This window comes from Palaemon carinicauda, chromosome 9, assembly GCF_036898095.1.
Source record: "Palaemon carinicauda isolate YSFRI2023 chromosome 9, ASM3689809v2, whole genome shotgun sequence".
Taxonomy (NCBI): domain Eukaryota; kingdom Metazoa; phylum Arthropoda; class Malacostraca; order Decapoda; family Palaemonidae; genus Palaemon; species Palaemon carinicauda.
Genome location: NC_090733.1, coordinates 136792457 through 136809985, shown reverse-complemented (window position 1 = coordinate 136809985; position 17529 = coordinate 136792457). Strand labels below are relative to the sequence as shown.

The following is a 17529-nucleotide window of genomic DNA, read 5'->3' as shown; positions in this document are numbered from 1 at the left end:
ATGTGGTTACGTTCTCGGCAATCTTTATCTTTCTCCAACCTTACGATAATTGTAATGGTAGTGTTAATGATGGTATATTAAAGCATTAATTTTGTTTAGTACAGTATATTTAAAAGCCTTATTTTTCCCTCTGGGCGTTCAAGGTTTTCACGAGTAGACTGGGTTCGTTTATCAGCAGTGAATAGCCTAAACTTCGGTAACGAGTCGTCAATATTTTGTCATATTTTAAACAGTATACATTTGATTTGCAAACATTGGTTTTGTAGAGTAGATGGTAAAATAAAATCTAGAGAGAGAGAGAGAGATTTGATGGCAGAAATCCCCCCCTCTCTCTCTCTCTCTCTCTCTCTCTCTCTCTCTCTCTCTCCGTAAGAAATAAAACCATAGTTAACATATGGCCACTTGAGTTTAAGAATGAAATTAACATGAATATTGTTAGTTGTGGCGATCAATTCCTTGCTTCAGGGGGTACACGAAACAAAAACACAGCATTCAATTACAACAGCTGATTTTCTCTCTCTCTCTCTCTCTCTCTCTCTCTCTCTCTCTCTCTCTCGTTATACAATACTTACAAATAGATGAAGAAACCAAAATCGGTTTTCTTGAAGTGTCAATTAAATACAAAACGAAAAAATTATACCGTGTATACATCCATTTCAATCATAGCTTAAAATACGGTAACCGATTTCGTCCGCAAACCACTATTTTTTAGGAAACACCATTCTATTCCAGAAAATTTTTACTCTTTAAATGTCAATTGCGCTATAATAAAACATGTACTTATGTTGTTAAATTTCGGGTGTGTTTTAAAAATCGAGTATTGCTAACTTATTTTTGTTTTACTTTTGGCTGTGATCACATCAGCTGATGTCTAGCTTCCGCGCGAATACAATAACAAAGAATTGTTTACACCATTTCTTAACTTATTCAAACCATCTATACAGTTAATATTACATAAACACCAATGTGTTATAACCTATCATATTTATTGTTTAGTACTTTAAAACCATCTCTCTCTCTCTCTCTCTCTCTCTGTCACATCGAACGTTATAGCGGTAACCTAATTGTTCGATGACTTTAAAAATAGGCCTAGTACTTTCTTCTTTTACCTTTTTTTGCATATGGATCCATAATTGAGGTGGGTACAAGTTGACTTATAACTGAAGTTAGGAAAAGTATTTTGGATATGGAAAGGACAATTATCTTTTGTAACAGTTTAGAATTATCGTAAGTTATCACTCTGTCATTAGCGGCAGTTTGCTATTGTGGATTAAACGCATAAGGAAAAAAAATTTCCAGCTTTGCTATGAATTTAGGAATTTATGTGGATACGGTAAGTAAAATATTTGTAATAACATAATGTTTACTAAATGTTTGTAATATCATTAGTTATGACTTAGATCATGTGTGTTTAATGCATTCGTTTGTTCATTATGATCGAAGATGGAGCGTAAACAAATGGAAGGTTTCCGTTTCAGGCGGCATCATAAAGAAAAACATTACATAAATGGCATTCATTTCATTTATTTGAAAGTTCTAATAAAAAATAATTAGAACATTGGTAATAACAAATTCAACATATAATCAATACTGATAAGATTGCTGTCGATGCAAAAACTAACAGATGAGTAAGTGCGTCTGTTTCTTCGTTATGATCAGAGATAAACGGAAACAAAACATTGGTTGTTTTTTATTGTGCTTTTTGGCGTGTTTAGGAAACGCATGATATAAAATCGCCTTTATTTTGATAATTCTAGATCTTCAATCATACAACAAAAGCTAGTCTATAGAGTGATGGTATTGCTATTCACCAGTTGTCTTATACAATAGATATGACAAACATTAAAATTTGTCTGTATTTTGGGTCGTGTTATAACGGGAAATATATGGTGTTTACACCTATCCTGGTTGTAATTTTAACCATTTTTCAAGTTATTAGAACTTTAAAGTATATTAAATGTTTGATTTATTTACAAGAACAATTTGATATTATAATGAAATACAGTATAGTACAAAGAAAGTATTGGAAATGGGTAGTAAACACATTTGAATAGGCAAATTGCTGGTTGCCATGGCCGCAATGGAATTATTTCTGTTAGTTGTGTGTTTCGAAATATGCGATTTTCCATTTATACGAGGTCATTAATCGACCAAATTCTCGCATAATTCGGGACCCTACTGTATATATATATATATATATATATATATTTTTGGGCTCAAGCCATGGCGTCCTGATGGAAGGTTCCTTTTTGGTAGCTTCCTTGGGTATAAGACTACTAAGATATTCCCAGAGAATTTAACCACAGGTTATCACAGAATTCTAACTTCTGGAGCGAGTATCTCAAAGGTTTCCCTTTAAGACATCGTAATACAACAGGGGACGCGCATGTCTGAACGCGCCACATAGCTATCTTCACCCCGAACAGAGTTAATGCTTCGGTGTGTAAGGACTGAGAATAGCTGGGAGCCGTTCCACAGCTAATCTCACTCGTGGCTACTACTGATACTCGAGACGTAAACAAACGGACGCCATTGCTCTAATGACGTCACGCCCGTCTTCATCCTTTGTTTAGTAGCTGCCCTACTTAGACGGATTTTCCCTGTGTTAACTTTATCGTTTTGCATCTTCGCTATGTCGTTACCTTCAGCCTCGCCTTCTTCTGGAAAGTTGAGTACAAGGTTCCAGTATTGTTTAATTAAGCTCTGGCCGTAAAGTAAATATTACTTTTCGAGATAATTACTGTTTTGTGGCAGAGCTGTGCCTCTACCGGACCCGCCATTTTATGGCGTCGTTGTTGTTATGCATGTCTTATTTAGTTAGCCACAACAACGTTTCCGGCATTATATACTAATCGAATACATTAGTTTATTTAGTCTTCATAGCTAGGAACTTTTATATCGTGTTTAGACGCTTTTTATCGGTCATCGATTGACCTCATACCAGTCGGCTACTATAGCCCCCAGGCCAGGAGCCTACATACAAGTGTTCATGCATGATTTATTAGTGATCCTAGACTAAGTTATGAAGATAGTGGCATTATCTTACAATACTTTTGACAGTGATGCAAATGTTTTCGCCTTCAGGGACCATATAGGGGATAGGCTAGTCAGTGACTCTTTCTAGCCTAACCTAATGTTAGGACCCCTATATGCTTCCTTCATCCCCTGCCTTGGCATTCCCTCTATTTAGCCTTGATTCCTTTTCTGAGTAAAGGGATTAATTGTCTAATAGAGTATATATCGCCTCTCTGTCCTCCCTAAAGGAATGAACCCCCTTTAGGGTTGCGCCCGAGAGTGAGGTTAGGCTAGCCTACCTCTATGGCTAGGATAGTCTATGACTTTCCTGCGATAGCAATATGTCTTCTTCCTTTCCTAGTTCAGGACTCTTAGCCCTGTTCTAGGTTAGGTTAGGAAGGTTTCTCTGTTCCATGCTGAAACTGTACTCTTGCACCGTTTTAGCTGATCTGCCTGATCTTAGGTTAGGGAGTGTCCTCCCTTTCCTTAGTGGCCGCTCTGGTACAGAAACCTTTCCTGGGAAGACTTCTCTCTTCTCCCTCCCCACCTATCTCTTGTATAGCCTAGCCTATGCTTAGGTTAGTTTATACCCATCTGTCCCCTGTCCTACAACTCCTCCTTAGGGTGGAATAGTAGGGCTACCCGAGCTTCCTTGTGCAGTCCGCTCTGGTACATATACCTTCATAGTGTCCTATAAGGTTAGTTACTAGTATAGTTCTGCATATGGGAGTCTCCCCCCCCCTTGGGTGTTCCCTAGCCCTCCCTTGGGCTACCTTGCTCCCGGTCCCTAGTGACCCCTGCTCATGGATGTTAGAGCCTGCCTCTATCATGGGTACACCCTCTCAGGGAGGGGGAGGGATGTCTGGAATCCTGATGGTACTTCCTACATCCCTTCCCCCCTCCCCCCTGTCTCTCTCCCTATCCGGGTGCCGGTCTCTTGCCGCCTCTACTGTCGGCAATACCTGCCTCCTACTTGGTGACTCTCCCTAACCTTGCCGCCAGCCCCCCGTGTACCGAGGGACTGCCGGCTGCCGCCGGCTACTACTGGCGGCTCTCCTCCTCCTAGCTTGTCGTCCGCTTGCCGGTCGGCCGCCGGAGTGCCGGCATATACTGCCGGCAACCCGGTACAGCCTTAACCATCCTTATCCCAGTCACCAATCTGGCATCCTCCGACTGCCGGAGCCGCTGCTCCCTGCCGGCGTGCCGCCGTTGTGCCGGCGGCCGCCATCCTGGTATTTGACTGACTTTGAACATTGTCTGTCCTAATGCCAGAATCTATGCTGGAGCGAGCTCAGGCATGCCGGCGGCTTGCCGGATGCCCCGGAGGCGTCAAGAATACTTGCACCCCCTTCCTGTAGCTATCATAAGACAATGATAGCCCTATATCGCAAACAGATAAGCTGCTTCTGCTATTAAGATCAGTACCTAGTACTGCTCTATTAGTGATCATGCTGTCTCTTTGCATTCTTCTAATTCCAGCATGCTATGTGCATCTTAGCACGGCTGGTTGCCAGAAGCAGTTACCTTTTAAATGAGGCCTTCTGGCCCTTAACTGGGAACCGAATGAATTCGGTCCCAATCTTGTCCTTGGTTTTTTCCATGGAATTCCAAAATACTTGGAATTCTAGGGAATTATATCCAGTGCCCTCGGTCACTCGGATTATCCAGGGACCAAGCTTATGGTAACCAGCCGGGCGAGATGCATGGAGCATGTTCTCCTTTACTATTTTCATTCTCTATGCATCACACCTTCATTAAGTTAAAATTAATAATTAATATTAACTTAGTTTAAGAGCCATTCTTATGACTCCCCCATACTCATTTTCTCTTTCTTCCACAGGAGGAGCAGATGAAGTGTGATTTCGCCTTCTGCGCTGTGAAACGCCCGCAGTTTTACGGGCATACGGCTTGCAGGACTCACGCCCCTTGTGCAGACAAGAAAGGGGATTTGAAGTTTTGGAATCCACTGGATTGTACGGTCTGTCAGGCTCACCTAGTTGAGGCCTTCCATAATCCTCCTTCAGCGGAGGTTAGAGACATTTCTCGTGAAAAGCTGCGCAAGTGGGTGCGTGGCTTCCAGAAAAATGCTACCGGACCGTACCTGGCCACCGAAGAACTGAGGTCACTATTGTTCCCTAAGGCCTCCCCTGACTCAGTGGTACCCAAAGACGTGATCCCCACTGTCCAAATTACGGTGGAACCTGATGTAGTCATGGCTCAGTCCATGCACGAGTGTCGTTTGGATTCCGAAGATGACGAACAGATTTCGGATGTCTCGGAAGACACGGAGAAAACGCTTATGGCTCAAGGAGCCGAAGATGACGAAGACAAGGTGGAATACACCGAGTCGGAGCAAGAGGCTGCTCCCTCGTCCATCCCCCCTCCTACTCCTACACCGACGGAAATGTCTATTCCGTCTACCTCCTCGACTCCGGATCCTTCTTCTTCCACTCAAGAACTGATCCGACTGATTAGAGCCGTCATGGACGACAGGCTGAAGGAGAACCAGGAGTCCATCAGGTCGATGATAGGATCCAGAGAGCCGAAGAAGATTTCGGTCAAGGATCTCCCCGCTTGCTCTCATGCCAACCCGTGGAGGTATGCAGAGCATATGGTTATTGCGACCGGCAGGATCTTTGTCAGTGATAAGATCGGCACGGTCCCTTTGGAAGATGTGGAGTTCTTCCCAAGCTTTGAGGCCTACCCGGACTGTTACGTCCGGCTTCGTTCCGAACCTGCCTCGAAGGAAGAGACCGAACCTAAGGAAGAGATAGTGTTCGATCTCGCAAAGGCCCAGGCTATGCTAGCCTCCGCATTCAAGAGTAGAGGCTTTACCTGCTCTAAGCTTCCGGCATTGAGCAAGAAGCACCCTACTTACGTTGCACCTGATACTGCGGTTCTTCCATTCTTGGAAAAGGCCTTAGCTGCATGCCTTAAAGCGGCGGAAGAAGGGAAACCCTGCCCTGCACTGGAGGAGTGCAGACCCTTCTCCATCGTGACCCCCCCTGACGCTCGACACTGGAAAGATGTTCAACATACTTTCGTCGTGGGAAGGCTCGATCCTGACGTCGCCGGACGTCAGTTTAATGAAGACCTCCCTAAGCTCAACGATCACCTCCTTCGCCGGGAACAAGACACGAAGGAGAGGCTTGCGGCATCTCTTTCTCATCAAGTCCAACTGGAAGTTATGGCCTGTGACACTAGAGTACCAGATCACTACATGGTACTCTCCAAATCCCACTTACTGACTGTGATGAAGGACTTGTACCACTTCATAAAGGCTCGAAGAGCCTGTCGTGAATTCGTGTTCGCCGGTGCCACCGTGAAACACGAACCCCGGAGGCTGATTTCCTCCAACATCTGGGGAAAGCACCTGTTTCCTTCTGACCTTGTGAAGGAAATCACTGACAGAGCCGCCACGGAGAATAGGAACCTTCTCCACAAGTGGGGCATGTCCAGGAAAAGGAAACCCTCTCAGGACGACGGACCTCAGCCTAAGAGGAAACCCCAAAAGTCAAAACCCCAGCAACGTCAGCAAAGACGTCAGTTTCCGGGACCCGCTACCTCCCAAGTGGTTGCCCAACCACAACAGACCTTTCAATTGGTCCCCCAACCGGTGTTGTCACAGTCACCGGTCTTCACCCCTGCCTTTGAGCAACAATCAACTACCTTTCATGCCAAAGGTAGAGGCTCATTCAGGGGTGCAAGCAAAGACGCATCTCGCCGTCCCTCCAGAGGTAGAGGAGGAAAGGGAGCTAGCGGCCGAGGCAGCAAGTCCTCGGGACACCAGAAGCAATGAAGTGCTTCCGGTGGGAGGAAGACTCCGCCAATTCCAGGATCGTTGGACCTTCGATCCCTGGGCACACAGCATCGTCAAGAAGGGTCTAGGCTGGAGTTGGACTCAACCACCCCCAATCTTCCAGCAATTCTTCCAACAATCAACCCCCCTTCTGGAAGAATATGTTCTAGACCTCTTGAACAAGAATGTGATAAGGAAGGTAAAGTCCACCAGGTTCCAAGGGAGACTGTTTTGTGTTCCCAAGAAGGACTCAGACAAACTCAGAGTCATTCTGGACTTATCCCCCCTCAACAAGTTCATAGAGAACAACAAATTCAAGATGCTGACGCTTCAACAAATAAGGACCCTTCTGCCTCAAGGTTCCTACACGGTCTCTATAGACCTGGCGGATGCCTACTGGCATGTTCCAATGAACCATCACGCTTCCTCCTACCTAGGATTTCGACTCCAAAGGAAAAGCTACGCCTTCCGGGCCATGCCCTTCGGCCTCAATGTGGCCCCTCGGATCTTCACAAACCTGGCGGATGCCATAGTACAACAGCTCCGCCTAAGAAACGTCCAGGTGATGGCCTACCTCGACGACTGGCTAGTCTGGGCTCCATCGCCCGAAGAGTGTGCAAAGTCTTGCAACGAAGTTACCCAGTACCTAGAACACCTGGGATTCAAGATCAACGAGAAAAAATCTCGCCTCTCTCCAGCTCAGAAGTTTCAGTGGTTGGGAATCCACTGGAATCTTCAGTCACACCGCCTTTCCATCCCCCAGAAGAAAAGGAAGGAAATAGCAGGGTCTGTCAAGCGACTACTGAAATCCAAACGCATTTCAAGACGACAGCAGGAACGAGTTCTAGGCTCTCTACAATTCGCCTCAGTGACAAACCCAGTGCTTCGTGCACAGCTAAAGGATGCCGCGGGAGTCTGGAGACGCTCGGCATCCATCGCTCGAAGAGACCTCAAGAGACGGCTTCCAAACAGACTGCGACGCCTCCTAAAGCCGTGGTCGGAAGAAAAGGCCCTGAAAAGGTCCATTCCTCTCCAACACCCTCCTCCATCACTCAACATCCACACGGATGCCTCACTGGAAGGTTGGGGAGGTCACTCCCACCAGAAACAGGTTCAAGGTACCTGGTCTCCACTATTCAAGACGTTCCACATAAACATCTTGGAGGCCATGGCGGTCCTTCTAACTCTGAAGAAGTTATCCCCGCCGCCCTCGATCCACATCCGTCTAACCCTAGACAACTCGGTGGTAGTTCGTTGTCTCAATCGCCAAGGCTCAAGATCGCCCCAGATAAATCAGGTGCTTCTCCCAATCTTCCGTCTGGCGGAGAAGAAGAAGTGGCACCTGTCTGCAGTTCACCTACAAGGATTCCGCAATGTGACAGCGGATGCTCTATCTCGGACAAACCCGATAGAGTCGGAATGGTCTCTAGACGCAAGATCGTTCTCCTTCATCTCTCACCAAGTCCCAGAACTTCAGATAGATCTCTTTGCAACGAGCGACAACAATCAACTTCCTCTGTACGTAGCCCCGTATGAGGACCCCAAAGCAGAAGCAGTGGACGCCATGTCACTGGACTGGAACAGATGGTCCAAGATCTACCTGTTCCCTCCCACCAACCTTCTGTTGAAAGTCCTCTCCAAACTGAGAACCTTCAAAGGGACAGCGGCCCTAGTGGCTCCCAAGTGGCCCCGGAGCAACTGGTACCCCCCTGGTCCTGGAGCTGCAGCCCAAGCTGATCCCTCTCCCGGGCCCAGTTCTCTCTCAACAAGTACAGAAGTCGACTGTCTTCGCTTCATCATCGAAAATCAAGGACCTTCATCTCATGATTTTCTCTCCCTTGCCGCAAAGAAGAGGTTTGGGATCTCGAAGAAAAGTCTAGACTTCCTAGAGGAATACAAGACCGAATCCACGAGACGGCAATATGAATCATCCTGGAGGAAATGGGTCTCCTTTGTCAAGGCAAAAAATCCTAAAGAAATCACAATTGATTTCTGTATGTCCTTCTTTATTCACCTTCATGGACAAGGATTAGCAGCCAATACGATTTCAACCTGCAAATCGGCCTTGGCTAGACCAATTCTATATGCTTTCCAAATTGATCTGTCCAACGACATCTTCAACAAACTACCAAAAGCATGTGCTCGCCTACGTCCAGCACCCCCACCGAAACCGATCTCCTGGTCACTAGACAAGGTACTCCATTTCGCCTCCAACTTGGACAATGATTCATGCCCCCTCAAGGATCTGACTCAGAAAGTTATATTTTTATTTGCTCTCGCTTCGGGAGCTCGAGTCAGCGAAATAGTGGCATTATCAAGAGAAGAAGGACACATCCTGTTTACCGATTCAGGAGAAGTGACCCTCTCCCCTGATCCGACGTTTCTCGCTAAAAATGAATTACCCACCAAAAGATGGGGCCCTTGGAGAATATGCCCCCTGAAGGAGGATGTCTCTCTATGTCCAGTAGAGAGCCTCAAGGTCTATCTTCGCAGAACTTCGAACTTTGGTGGAGGCCAACTCTTCAAAGGAGAAACATCGGGCAGCGACCTGTCACTGAAACAATTAAGAGCGAAAATCACCTACTTCATTCGCAGAGCGGATCCGAACAGTACACCCGCTGGTCATGATCCTAGAAAAGTGGCATCTTCTCTGAATTTCTTTCAGAGCATGGACTTTGAAAGCCTTAAAAACTTCACGGGCTGGAAGTCCTCGCGAGTTTTCTTTAAACATTATGCGAAACAAGTGCACGAAGTCAAACATTTTGTGGTAGCCGCAGGTAGTGTTATGAAACCTGCACCTAACTCTGCGTAGAACAGTGAGTTACTTGGGACTCTAACTCTTCGGGTGCCTATGTTGACCCTCGAGCGATTCATAGTGATGTCAAAAAACACTTAGTGCTTTTATAACTGTTCTTATCCCAGGTGAAATGTCATAGTGTCACACAAGTGCCGCATGCCTTGAGCATGATGTGTTTTATTTAAAGACTTGCGTTCCTCGAGAACGAGTACCTACTAATATCCTGAAATTCCTTTTCAGATTCAAGAGCAAGCCTTTATTTCTATGTACATTATTATTACTGTAAATGAACTTTACTTTTGCTGTAAATTATTTAATTTCTGCATTGTGAAATAAAATTTCTATTTTATTACTTGTGCGTCTCTATCAGCTCCTACTTACTATGAAATACATACCTGTCATAGTTTTATTTATTCCTCCTTTCTTATGGTTATGAAGAATTTAAGATGTTTAATCCTAAATTATATTCACCCTGACTAAGTAAGGTTCCTAGACGAATACTTACTTCTGATAACCAAGAGATGAACTCTATACACAGTGCCCAACCACCACTGGTCTAATTTCAGAATGTTCCTATACAAATACCAAACATTCCGCTTCATCTCTAAGTTCTTCAAGTTCTTCTCTCAGGATGAATAGCCCTTCAATACCACTTTGACATCGGCATAGCCCATGGGAACTTCACTGCCAAGAGGGGCAGGATACTTCGTCCCTATGGTTCTTTATCTAAGATTACTTTGCTGTTTTGTCAATGCCTAGGCACTTAATACTGGGGGAAAATCTACCACGATACATTGATTCTCTGGTACTCTTCCATCAGGACGCCATGGCTTGAGCCCAAAAAACAGATTTTGAGCGAAGCGAAAAATCTATTTTTGGGTGAGATAGCCATGGCGTCCTGATGGACCCTCCCTACTACTTCGTCCAGTTTTGTTCCCACCCTGTGCTACTGTATCATGGTGATGGGCAGCAACTGGCTTCAGGATGAAGACGGGCGTGACGTCATTAGAGCAATGGCGTCCGTTTGTTTACGTCTCGAGTATCAGTAGTAGCCACGAGTGAGATTAGCTGTGGAACGGCTCCCAGCTATTCTCAGTCCTTACACACCGAAGCATTAACTCTGTTCGGGGTGAAGATAGCTATGTGGCGCGTTCAGACATGCGCGTCCCCTGTTGTATTACGATGTCTTAAAGGGAAACCTTTGAGATACTCGCTCCAGAAGTTAGAATTCTGTGATAACCTGTGGTTAAATTCTCTGGGAATATCTTAGTAGTCTTATACCCAAGGAAGCTACCAAAAAGGAACCTTCCATCAGGACGCCATGGCTATCTCACCCAAAAATAGATTTTTCGCTTCGCTCAAAATCTGTTATATATATATATATATATATATATATAAACATTCATACTGTATATACTTATATACATATAATATAAACATATATATTTATATAAATTTATATAAATATATATATACTTATATACATATACAAATATATATATATATATATATATATATACAGTATATATATATATATATATATAATACAGTATATATATATATATATATATAATACAGTATATATATATATATATATATACAGTATATATATATATATATACAGTGATACCTCGGTACTCGACCATAATCCGTTCGAGATCCGTGTTCGACCTCCGATTTGTTCGAGTACCGAATTTTTTTTCCCCATAAGAAATAATGGTATATATTCTATTCCGTTCCCAAGCACTCGAACAGGCCCAAAATATTAATAAAACGTGTACCTAAACAACAATAATTATCTAAATGTGTATGAAATTGGTCAGAAAATCCTATAAAACAATTTTAAACCATTTACTGTACTAAAATAAAACAATTTTAAACCATTTTCTGTACTGTAGTGAACATACCTTTGAGCAGCGGTTCGATGGCATACAGGGATGGATGTGGAGAGGATGGAAGGGGGAGGTTACTGCTTGGAAGGAGAGTCCCCTTCCATGATGTGGCGGGGTAGTTCTCCTTCAGGAGTTGTTTCTCTCTCCAATGAAAGGGTGGGCAGATCTATTTCAGGGGTTTCTTCTCTTCTTTGTCTCTTCTTTGGAGGAGAAACAGGCTTTGATGTAGCAGCTTTCTTTTCTTTTGTGAAAAACTGGTCTATTGTTAATTGTTTCTTCCTCCTCTGCAGTATTCTTCGAAAATGATACATGACACTATCATTAAACATATGCACTGCCCGGTTTGCTACTGCAATTTCTGGGTGGTATTTTTCAGCAAAAGCCTGCACATCTGCCCACTTGGAACAAATTTCATTGATGAGAGAACTTGGAACATCCTCCCTTACCTCATCCTCTTCTGAAGATTCCTGCTCCACAATCAGATCCTGCTGCTGTTGTTGTTGCAGGTGCAACAATTCCTCCACAGTCAACTCGGTAGAATGGCTTTCTACAAGCTCATCAATATCATCCTTGTCGACCTCAAGCCCCAAACTCCTGCCCATGACAACAATTTCCTCAACGACATCAGTGTCATCAGAAATTACAGGGGTAGCAGTGCTTGGACCCGCCTCTGGTTGGAAACCTTCAAACTCCCTCTCTGTGACACATGATGGCCACAGCTTACGCCAGGCAGAGTTCAATGTCCTATAGGTCACACCTCGCCAAGCTTGGTCAATCATGTTAACAGAGTTGAGGATGCTGAAGTGTTCCTTCCAGAATTCCTTTAGGGTCAACTTCGTGTCACTGGTCACTTCAAAACACTTTCTGAAAAGGGCCTTGGTATAGAGTTTTTTGAAGTTTGAAATGACCTGTTGGTCCATGGGCTGGAGTATGGGAGTAGTATTGGGGGGCAAGAATTTGATTTTGATAAAGCTGTATTCTTCTTTCAAGTCATCCTCGAGACCTGGAGGATGTGCAGGAGCATTGTCCATAACCAGAAGACATTTCATTGGCAAGCTCTTTTCAATGAGGTAAGCCTTAACCTGGGGGGCAAACACTTCGTTTATCCACTCAGTAAAGAATTGTCTTGTGACCCAAGATTTAGTGTTCGAGCGCCACATAACTGGTAGTGCACTTTTACAAATATTATTTCGTTTGAACACCCGGGGGTTGTCCGAGTGGTACACTAACAAGGGTTTGATCTTGCAATCGCCACTTGCATTTGCACACAGCAACAATGTTAGCCTATCTTTCATTGGCTTGTGACCTGGCATCTTCGTCTCGTCCTTGGTAATGTACGTATTGGCTGGCATTTTCTTCCAAAATAACCCAGTCTCATCACAATTAAAGACTTGTTGTGCGATCAAATTTTGTTCATTTATGTACCGATCGAATTCCCCCACGTATTTATCGGCTGCAATTTGATCCGAACTAGCTGCCTCCCCATGCCTAGTAACACGATGAATACCTGTTCTATTACGAAACTTTTCAAACCAACCCCTGCTCGCTTTAAATGTAAATGAATCACTTTCACTGGTACTCGGACTTTTCTTCACTAATTCTTCATAGATATGCAACGCTTTTTCACAAATGAACGCTTCACTAACACTTTCCCCGGCCAACTGTTTTTCTTTAATAAATATTAAAAGCAACTTTTCCATCTCCTCAATCACTTGTGGCCTTTGCTTAGTTACCGCCGTAACTCCCGTTGCAACATTCGCCTTCTTAATCATTTCTTTATGCTTTAAAAACGTAGAAATGGTCGACTTCGCCATTCCGTATTCTACCGCTAAATCGGACACTCGTACACCATTCTCATATTTCGCTATAATTTCCTTCTTCAACTCGATCGTTGTTCGCACTGTTTTCCTCTTCTCCTTCCCCTTAACACTCATTACTTTCTTGGGACTCATTATGAAAGCTAAAAAAGCAATTAAAAGCACTGAAAATCACTAAATCACAACGAATGCTGATCGCGCGTTGTCTGAGTGACGCTCTCGAGAGAACTGATGCTTCCCGAACAAGCGAGAGTGGCCGAGATGGCGCGATCATCACAAAGCCCATGAGGTCGTCACGTGTTCGGCTGGTCGAGTACCGAATTTTTGGTCGAGCACCGCAGCAAAAATTTCTCGAAAATTTTGGTCGAACTCCGAATTGTTCGAGTATAGAGTCGTTCGACTACCGAGGTATCACTGTATATATATATATATATATATATAATACAGTATATATATATATATATATATATATACCATGAAACAGAAGACATACATAGATGTTAGTAAAATTTTCTTCAAGTAATCAAACTTGAATTCTTACCAAAATGAAAAATAAACTTAGAAGCTGATCAGTTTTCATCTCGGCTTTAGTCATAATTCTAGAATCTTCTTAAAACTCTACCAGTCAAATCCAATACTATAATTTTCCGTTGATTTGGTAAGCTATCTTAAATGTTCGTTTATTTTAGGAAATCTTGCAGCACATGACACAATTAGATAAAACACTTCATTATCATTACACAATAAAACACTGCCATCTTTATAATAACTTTACACAGGTAAAATATGATTTTTGGGCATTTCTTAAATAAAAGCAAATCTTACCTTTGCAGATGGAGAGGCTGTAGAAGGAAGACTTATTGGAATATTGACAACTCCCCGAACAGTATCAGGTAATGGTTCTGCTTCTTTTAACATGTGCTCACTATTCAACGGAAGGTCTGATGGCATGAGTTCATACTCTTGTGTGTGGGTATACTGAATTTGTCCACGAGATATAACCTGAAATTCATAAAATACATGCTGATGTTAAAATGAGCTTTGAAATATCAATTAAAATCTATTATCAGTGACTATAAATTATTAACAGGTCCCCAGCATATTTACGGATAGAAGTACAGTATGTATTGTATTATTTTTCCATTTATTATTGCGTTATATTTAAATAACTACCTAATTTACAGGTATTAACAGTTAGTTTAGGTATATTGAATGGTTCAAATGTATTTGGCAGTACAGTATTTCATACTGTACTGTATTTTATTATAAGATTTAACGAGGTGTTTAAGGGTTTGGAACGAATTAGGTGATATACAAGTAAAATGTGACTCATAACACAAAATTTTCACGAAACAAAAGCCAATCCAGAACAAATTAATTTTGTGTTGTGAGGCAGCATTTCTGTATATAGATGGATATTGAAAAAAAAGACATGAGAGCAGGATAGCATTCACATTCACAAAAAAGCAAACAGTGCCTTTACAACAAATAAAATTATTAATCCAAAACGGCTTGGAAATTCACTTACACGCGAGTTTCAGTCTCCCCTGTTAAACACCTGTGAATGCCATCATGTATTTAATTTTCATACTACTAAAGGCTATTATTTTTATACATTTTCTGTCAGGGGTATGAACCATGTTTTGAAAATATGAGTTCTACTTGTAGTTGAATAAATCTGAATATCAATGCAAAATGGGAGTTACATATGGGAATGCAATTAAATAGATCTACATCATAATGTAGGTTATCGAATAAAAAATCCTATTCTGTACATTTGTGAATAGATCGGCTTTATAGATTCAGGCTACAAAGCCCGGCACCGAGGCAACGTGAAAGAAGATGAAACTGGTATCCATTTTCTGCATGTGTGAACAAGTTTTGGTGGGCGTACGCTTAACATACCAAGTAGCTGGTAAGTCAACAAAAGAGTATAATTCTAATGATGCTTTCTGAAAAAAAACACCATAACACAGAGCTACAAAAAACACGTCCGAACGTTCACGGGTGCTTAGGAGGAAAGATGGGAGAAGGATGGGTAGTGGTAGTGGTGGGGAGGGGCTGTATCTGTAGAGAACAACACCTCGTAGTAATGGGGGATGATGAGGAGGGAGAAGTCTAATTGGAAAGGGACCTCTGGTAGTGGTTTCACTCGCCCCAGTTTTTATACCAACACCCTATAAGGGTGAGTGAGCTGGGTATATTCCTGGCATTCCATGCAACTTTTTCCTCTGGTATATTTAGCAGTATTTATACCTTAGAAATGGTGCTTTAAGGAGCATTTCACTGGGCGACACAGGTTCCTCACCCAGAAATAGATTTTTCCTTCGTCGAAATCCCTTTTATAAGCACCTGAAACCAGACGCCTAGGTTACCATACCATACAGGCTTATTCTTATCCCCTTATCTAATGCAATTGTGGTAGTGACTACGGCTCATGATACAAGAATATACAAGTCCTGCTCTTAGGATCTCAGTTAACAAGGACATTTAAGAAATCTAGATTATGTAAGGGAATCCTAATAAATTTAGATTTAGGTAATTACACATGAGGTAAGAAGATAGAATAGATTAAAGAGGCTCTCTAAGAATTAACTGTAAATGTATAGCTGCTACCAGTTCCCTATGAAAATAAGGAACCCAAGAATAACCATTTATAGTAAATGGAGGCGTAAGCAGATTAGATGTGCCAAAACCTATGTTTAAGGACTTATATTGTTTGCACTTGAAACTAGACTATAAATGATTCATTTACTACAAAATCTTTAATCATCCCTACGTTTTGGAATACTCTTTAAATCAGATGTTCTTCGAGATAAATTTCTGGAAAATATCAGTAGAAGTATGAGCAGAGACTACAATATTATTATTATTATTATTATTATTATTATTATTACTTGCTAAGCTACAACCCTAGTTGGAAAAGCAGGATGCTATAAGCCCAGGGGCTCCAACAGGGAAAATAGCTCAGTGAGGAAAGGGAACAAGGAAAAATAAAATATTTCAAGAAGAGCAACAATATTAAAATAAATATCACTTTATAGACTATAAAAACTTTAACAAAACAAGAGGAAGAGAAATAAGATACAAGAGAGAGGAGGTTTTGATCAGAAGGAAAGAAAACGGGAAACTTTGCAATTTTAAGGATAAACGTCAACATTCGAAGCTTCCACAGACAAAAGCAATATGAAAATCAGGGGAGGTGATCAGGGCAGGTTCATGGAAATTTAAGATATAGCTAAAAATAGTCATATAATAAATTTCAATGTTCTTATTTAAATGGTATAGAAATATATTACGAAAAAAAAGTTATAAAACATTACCTGGACTGTAAACACTGCACTTGGCTGGTTCTTAGCAGAGAAGAGAACAGGTAGAATAATGTCTCTCGAACCGTCAGAGGGGCACGGTAAGGAATTCTCAGGAGCGTGAATAATAATTGAAGAATTTGATGGAGAAAAATACTTTTTCAAGTGATGTCTGTAGCTGGATGCATACATGATAGATTTCCATTTGGACTCAGGATGTGAAATGCTCGGATAATTCACACTCTTAATCTGAAAAGAAAAACCATGACACATTGATTTCTCGACTTTGCAACACTCGGAAGAAGGTTTCTGAAAAGGAAAACCATGACACATTGATTTCTCGACTCTGCAACACTCGGAAGGTGGTTTCTGAAAAGGAAAACCATGACACATTGATTTCTCGACTCTGCAACACTCGGAAGGTGGTTTCTGAAAAGGAAAACCATGACACATTGATTTCTCGACTCTGCAACACTCGGAAGGTGGTTTCTGAAAAGGAAAACCATGACACATTGATTTCTCGACTCTGCAACACTCGGAAGGTGGTTTCTGAAAAGGAAAACCATGACACATTGATTTCTCGACTCTGCAACACTCGGAAGGTGGTTTCTGAAAAGGAAAACCATGACACATTGATTTCTCGACTCTGCAACACTCGGAAGGTGGTTTCTGAAAAGGAAAACCATGACACATTGATTTCTCGACTCTGCAACACTCGGAAGGTGGTTTCTGAAAAGGAAAACCATGACACATTGATTTCTCGACTCTGCAACACTCGGAAGGTGGTTTCTGAAAAGGAAAACCATGACACATTGATTTCTCGACTCTGCAACACTCGGAAGGTGGTTTCTGAAAAGGAAAACCATGACACATTGATTTCTCGACTCTGCAACACTCGGAA

At 42.3% G+C, this 17529-nt stretch overlaps 1 protein-coding gene across 15 annotated transcripts in view; it reads right to left on the bottom strand.

The window, feature by feature from the left end:
- LOC137647181 (alpha-1-inhibitor 3-like) overlaps nt 1-17529 on the bottom strand; it is a 221023-nt gene that overhangs the window by 149581 nt on the left and 53913 nt on the right. For all 15 annotated transcript variants that reach the window (XM_068380471.1, XM_068380480.1, XM_068380484.1 and 12 more), the window contains 2 exons: nt 16644-16877; nt 14146-14322 (listed from right to left, as the gene is read on the bottom strand). In XM_068380471.1, the coding sequence (XP_068236572.1) occupies nt 14146-14322; nt 16644-16877 (411 nt within the window). The remainder of the gene's footprint in view (nt 1-14145; nt 14323-16643; nt 16878-17529) is intronic.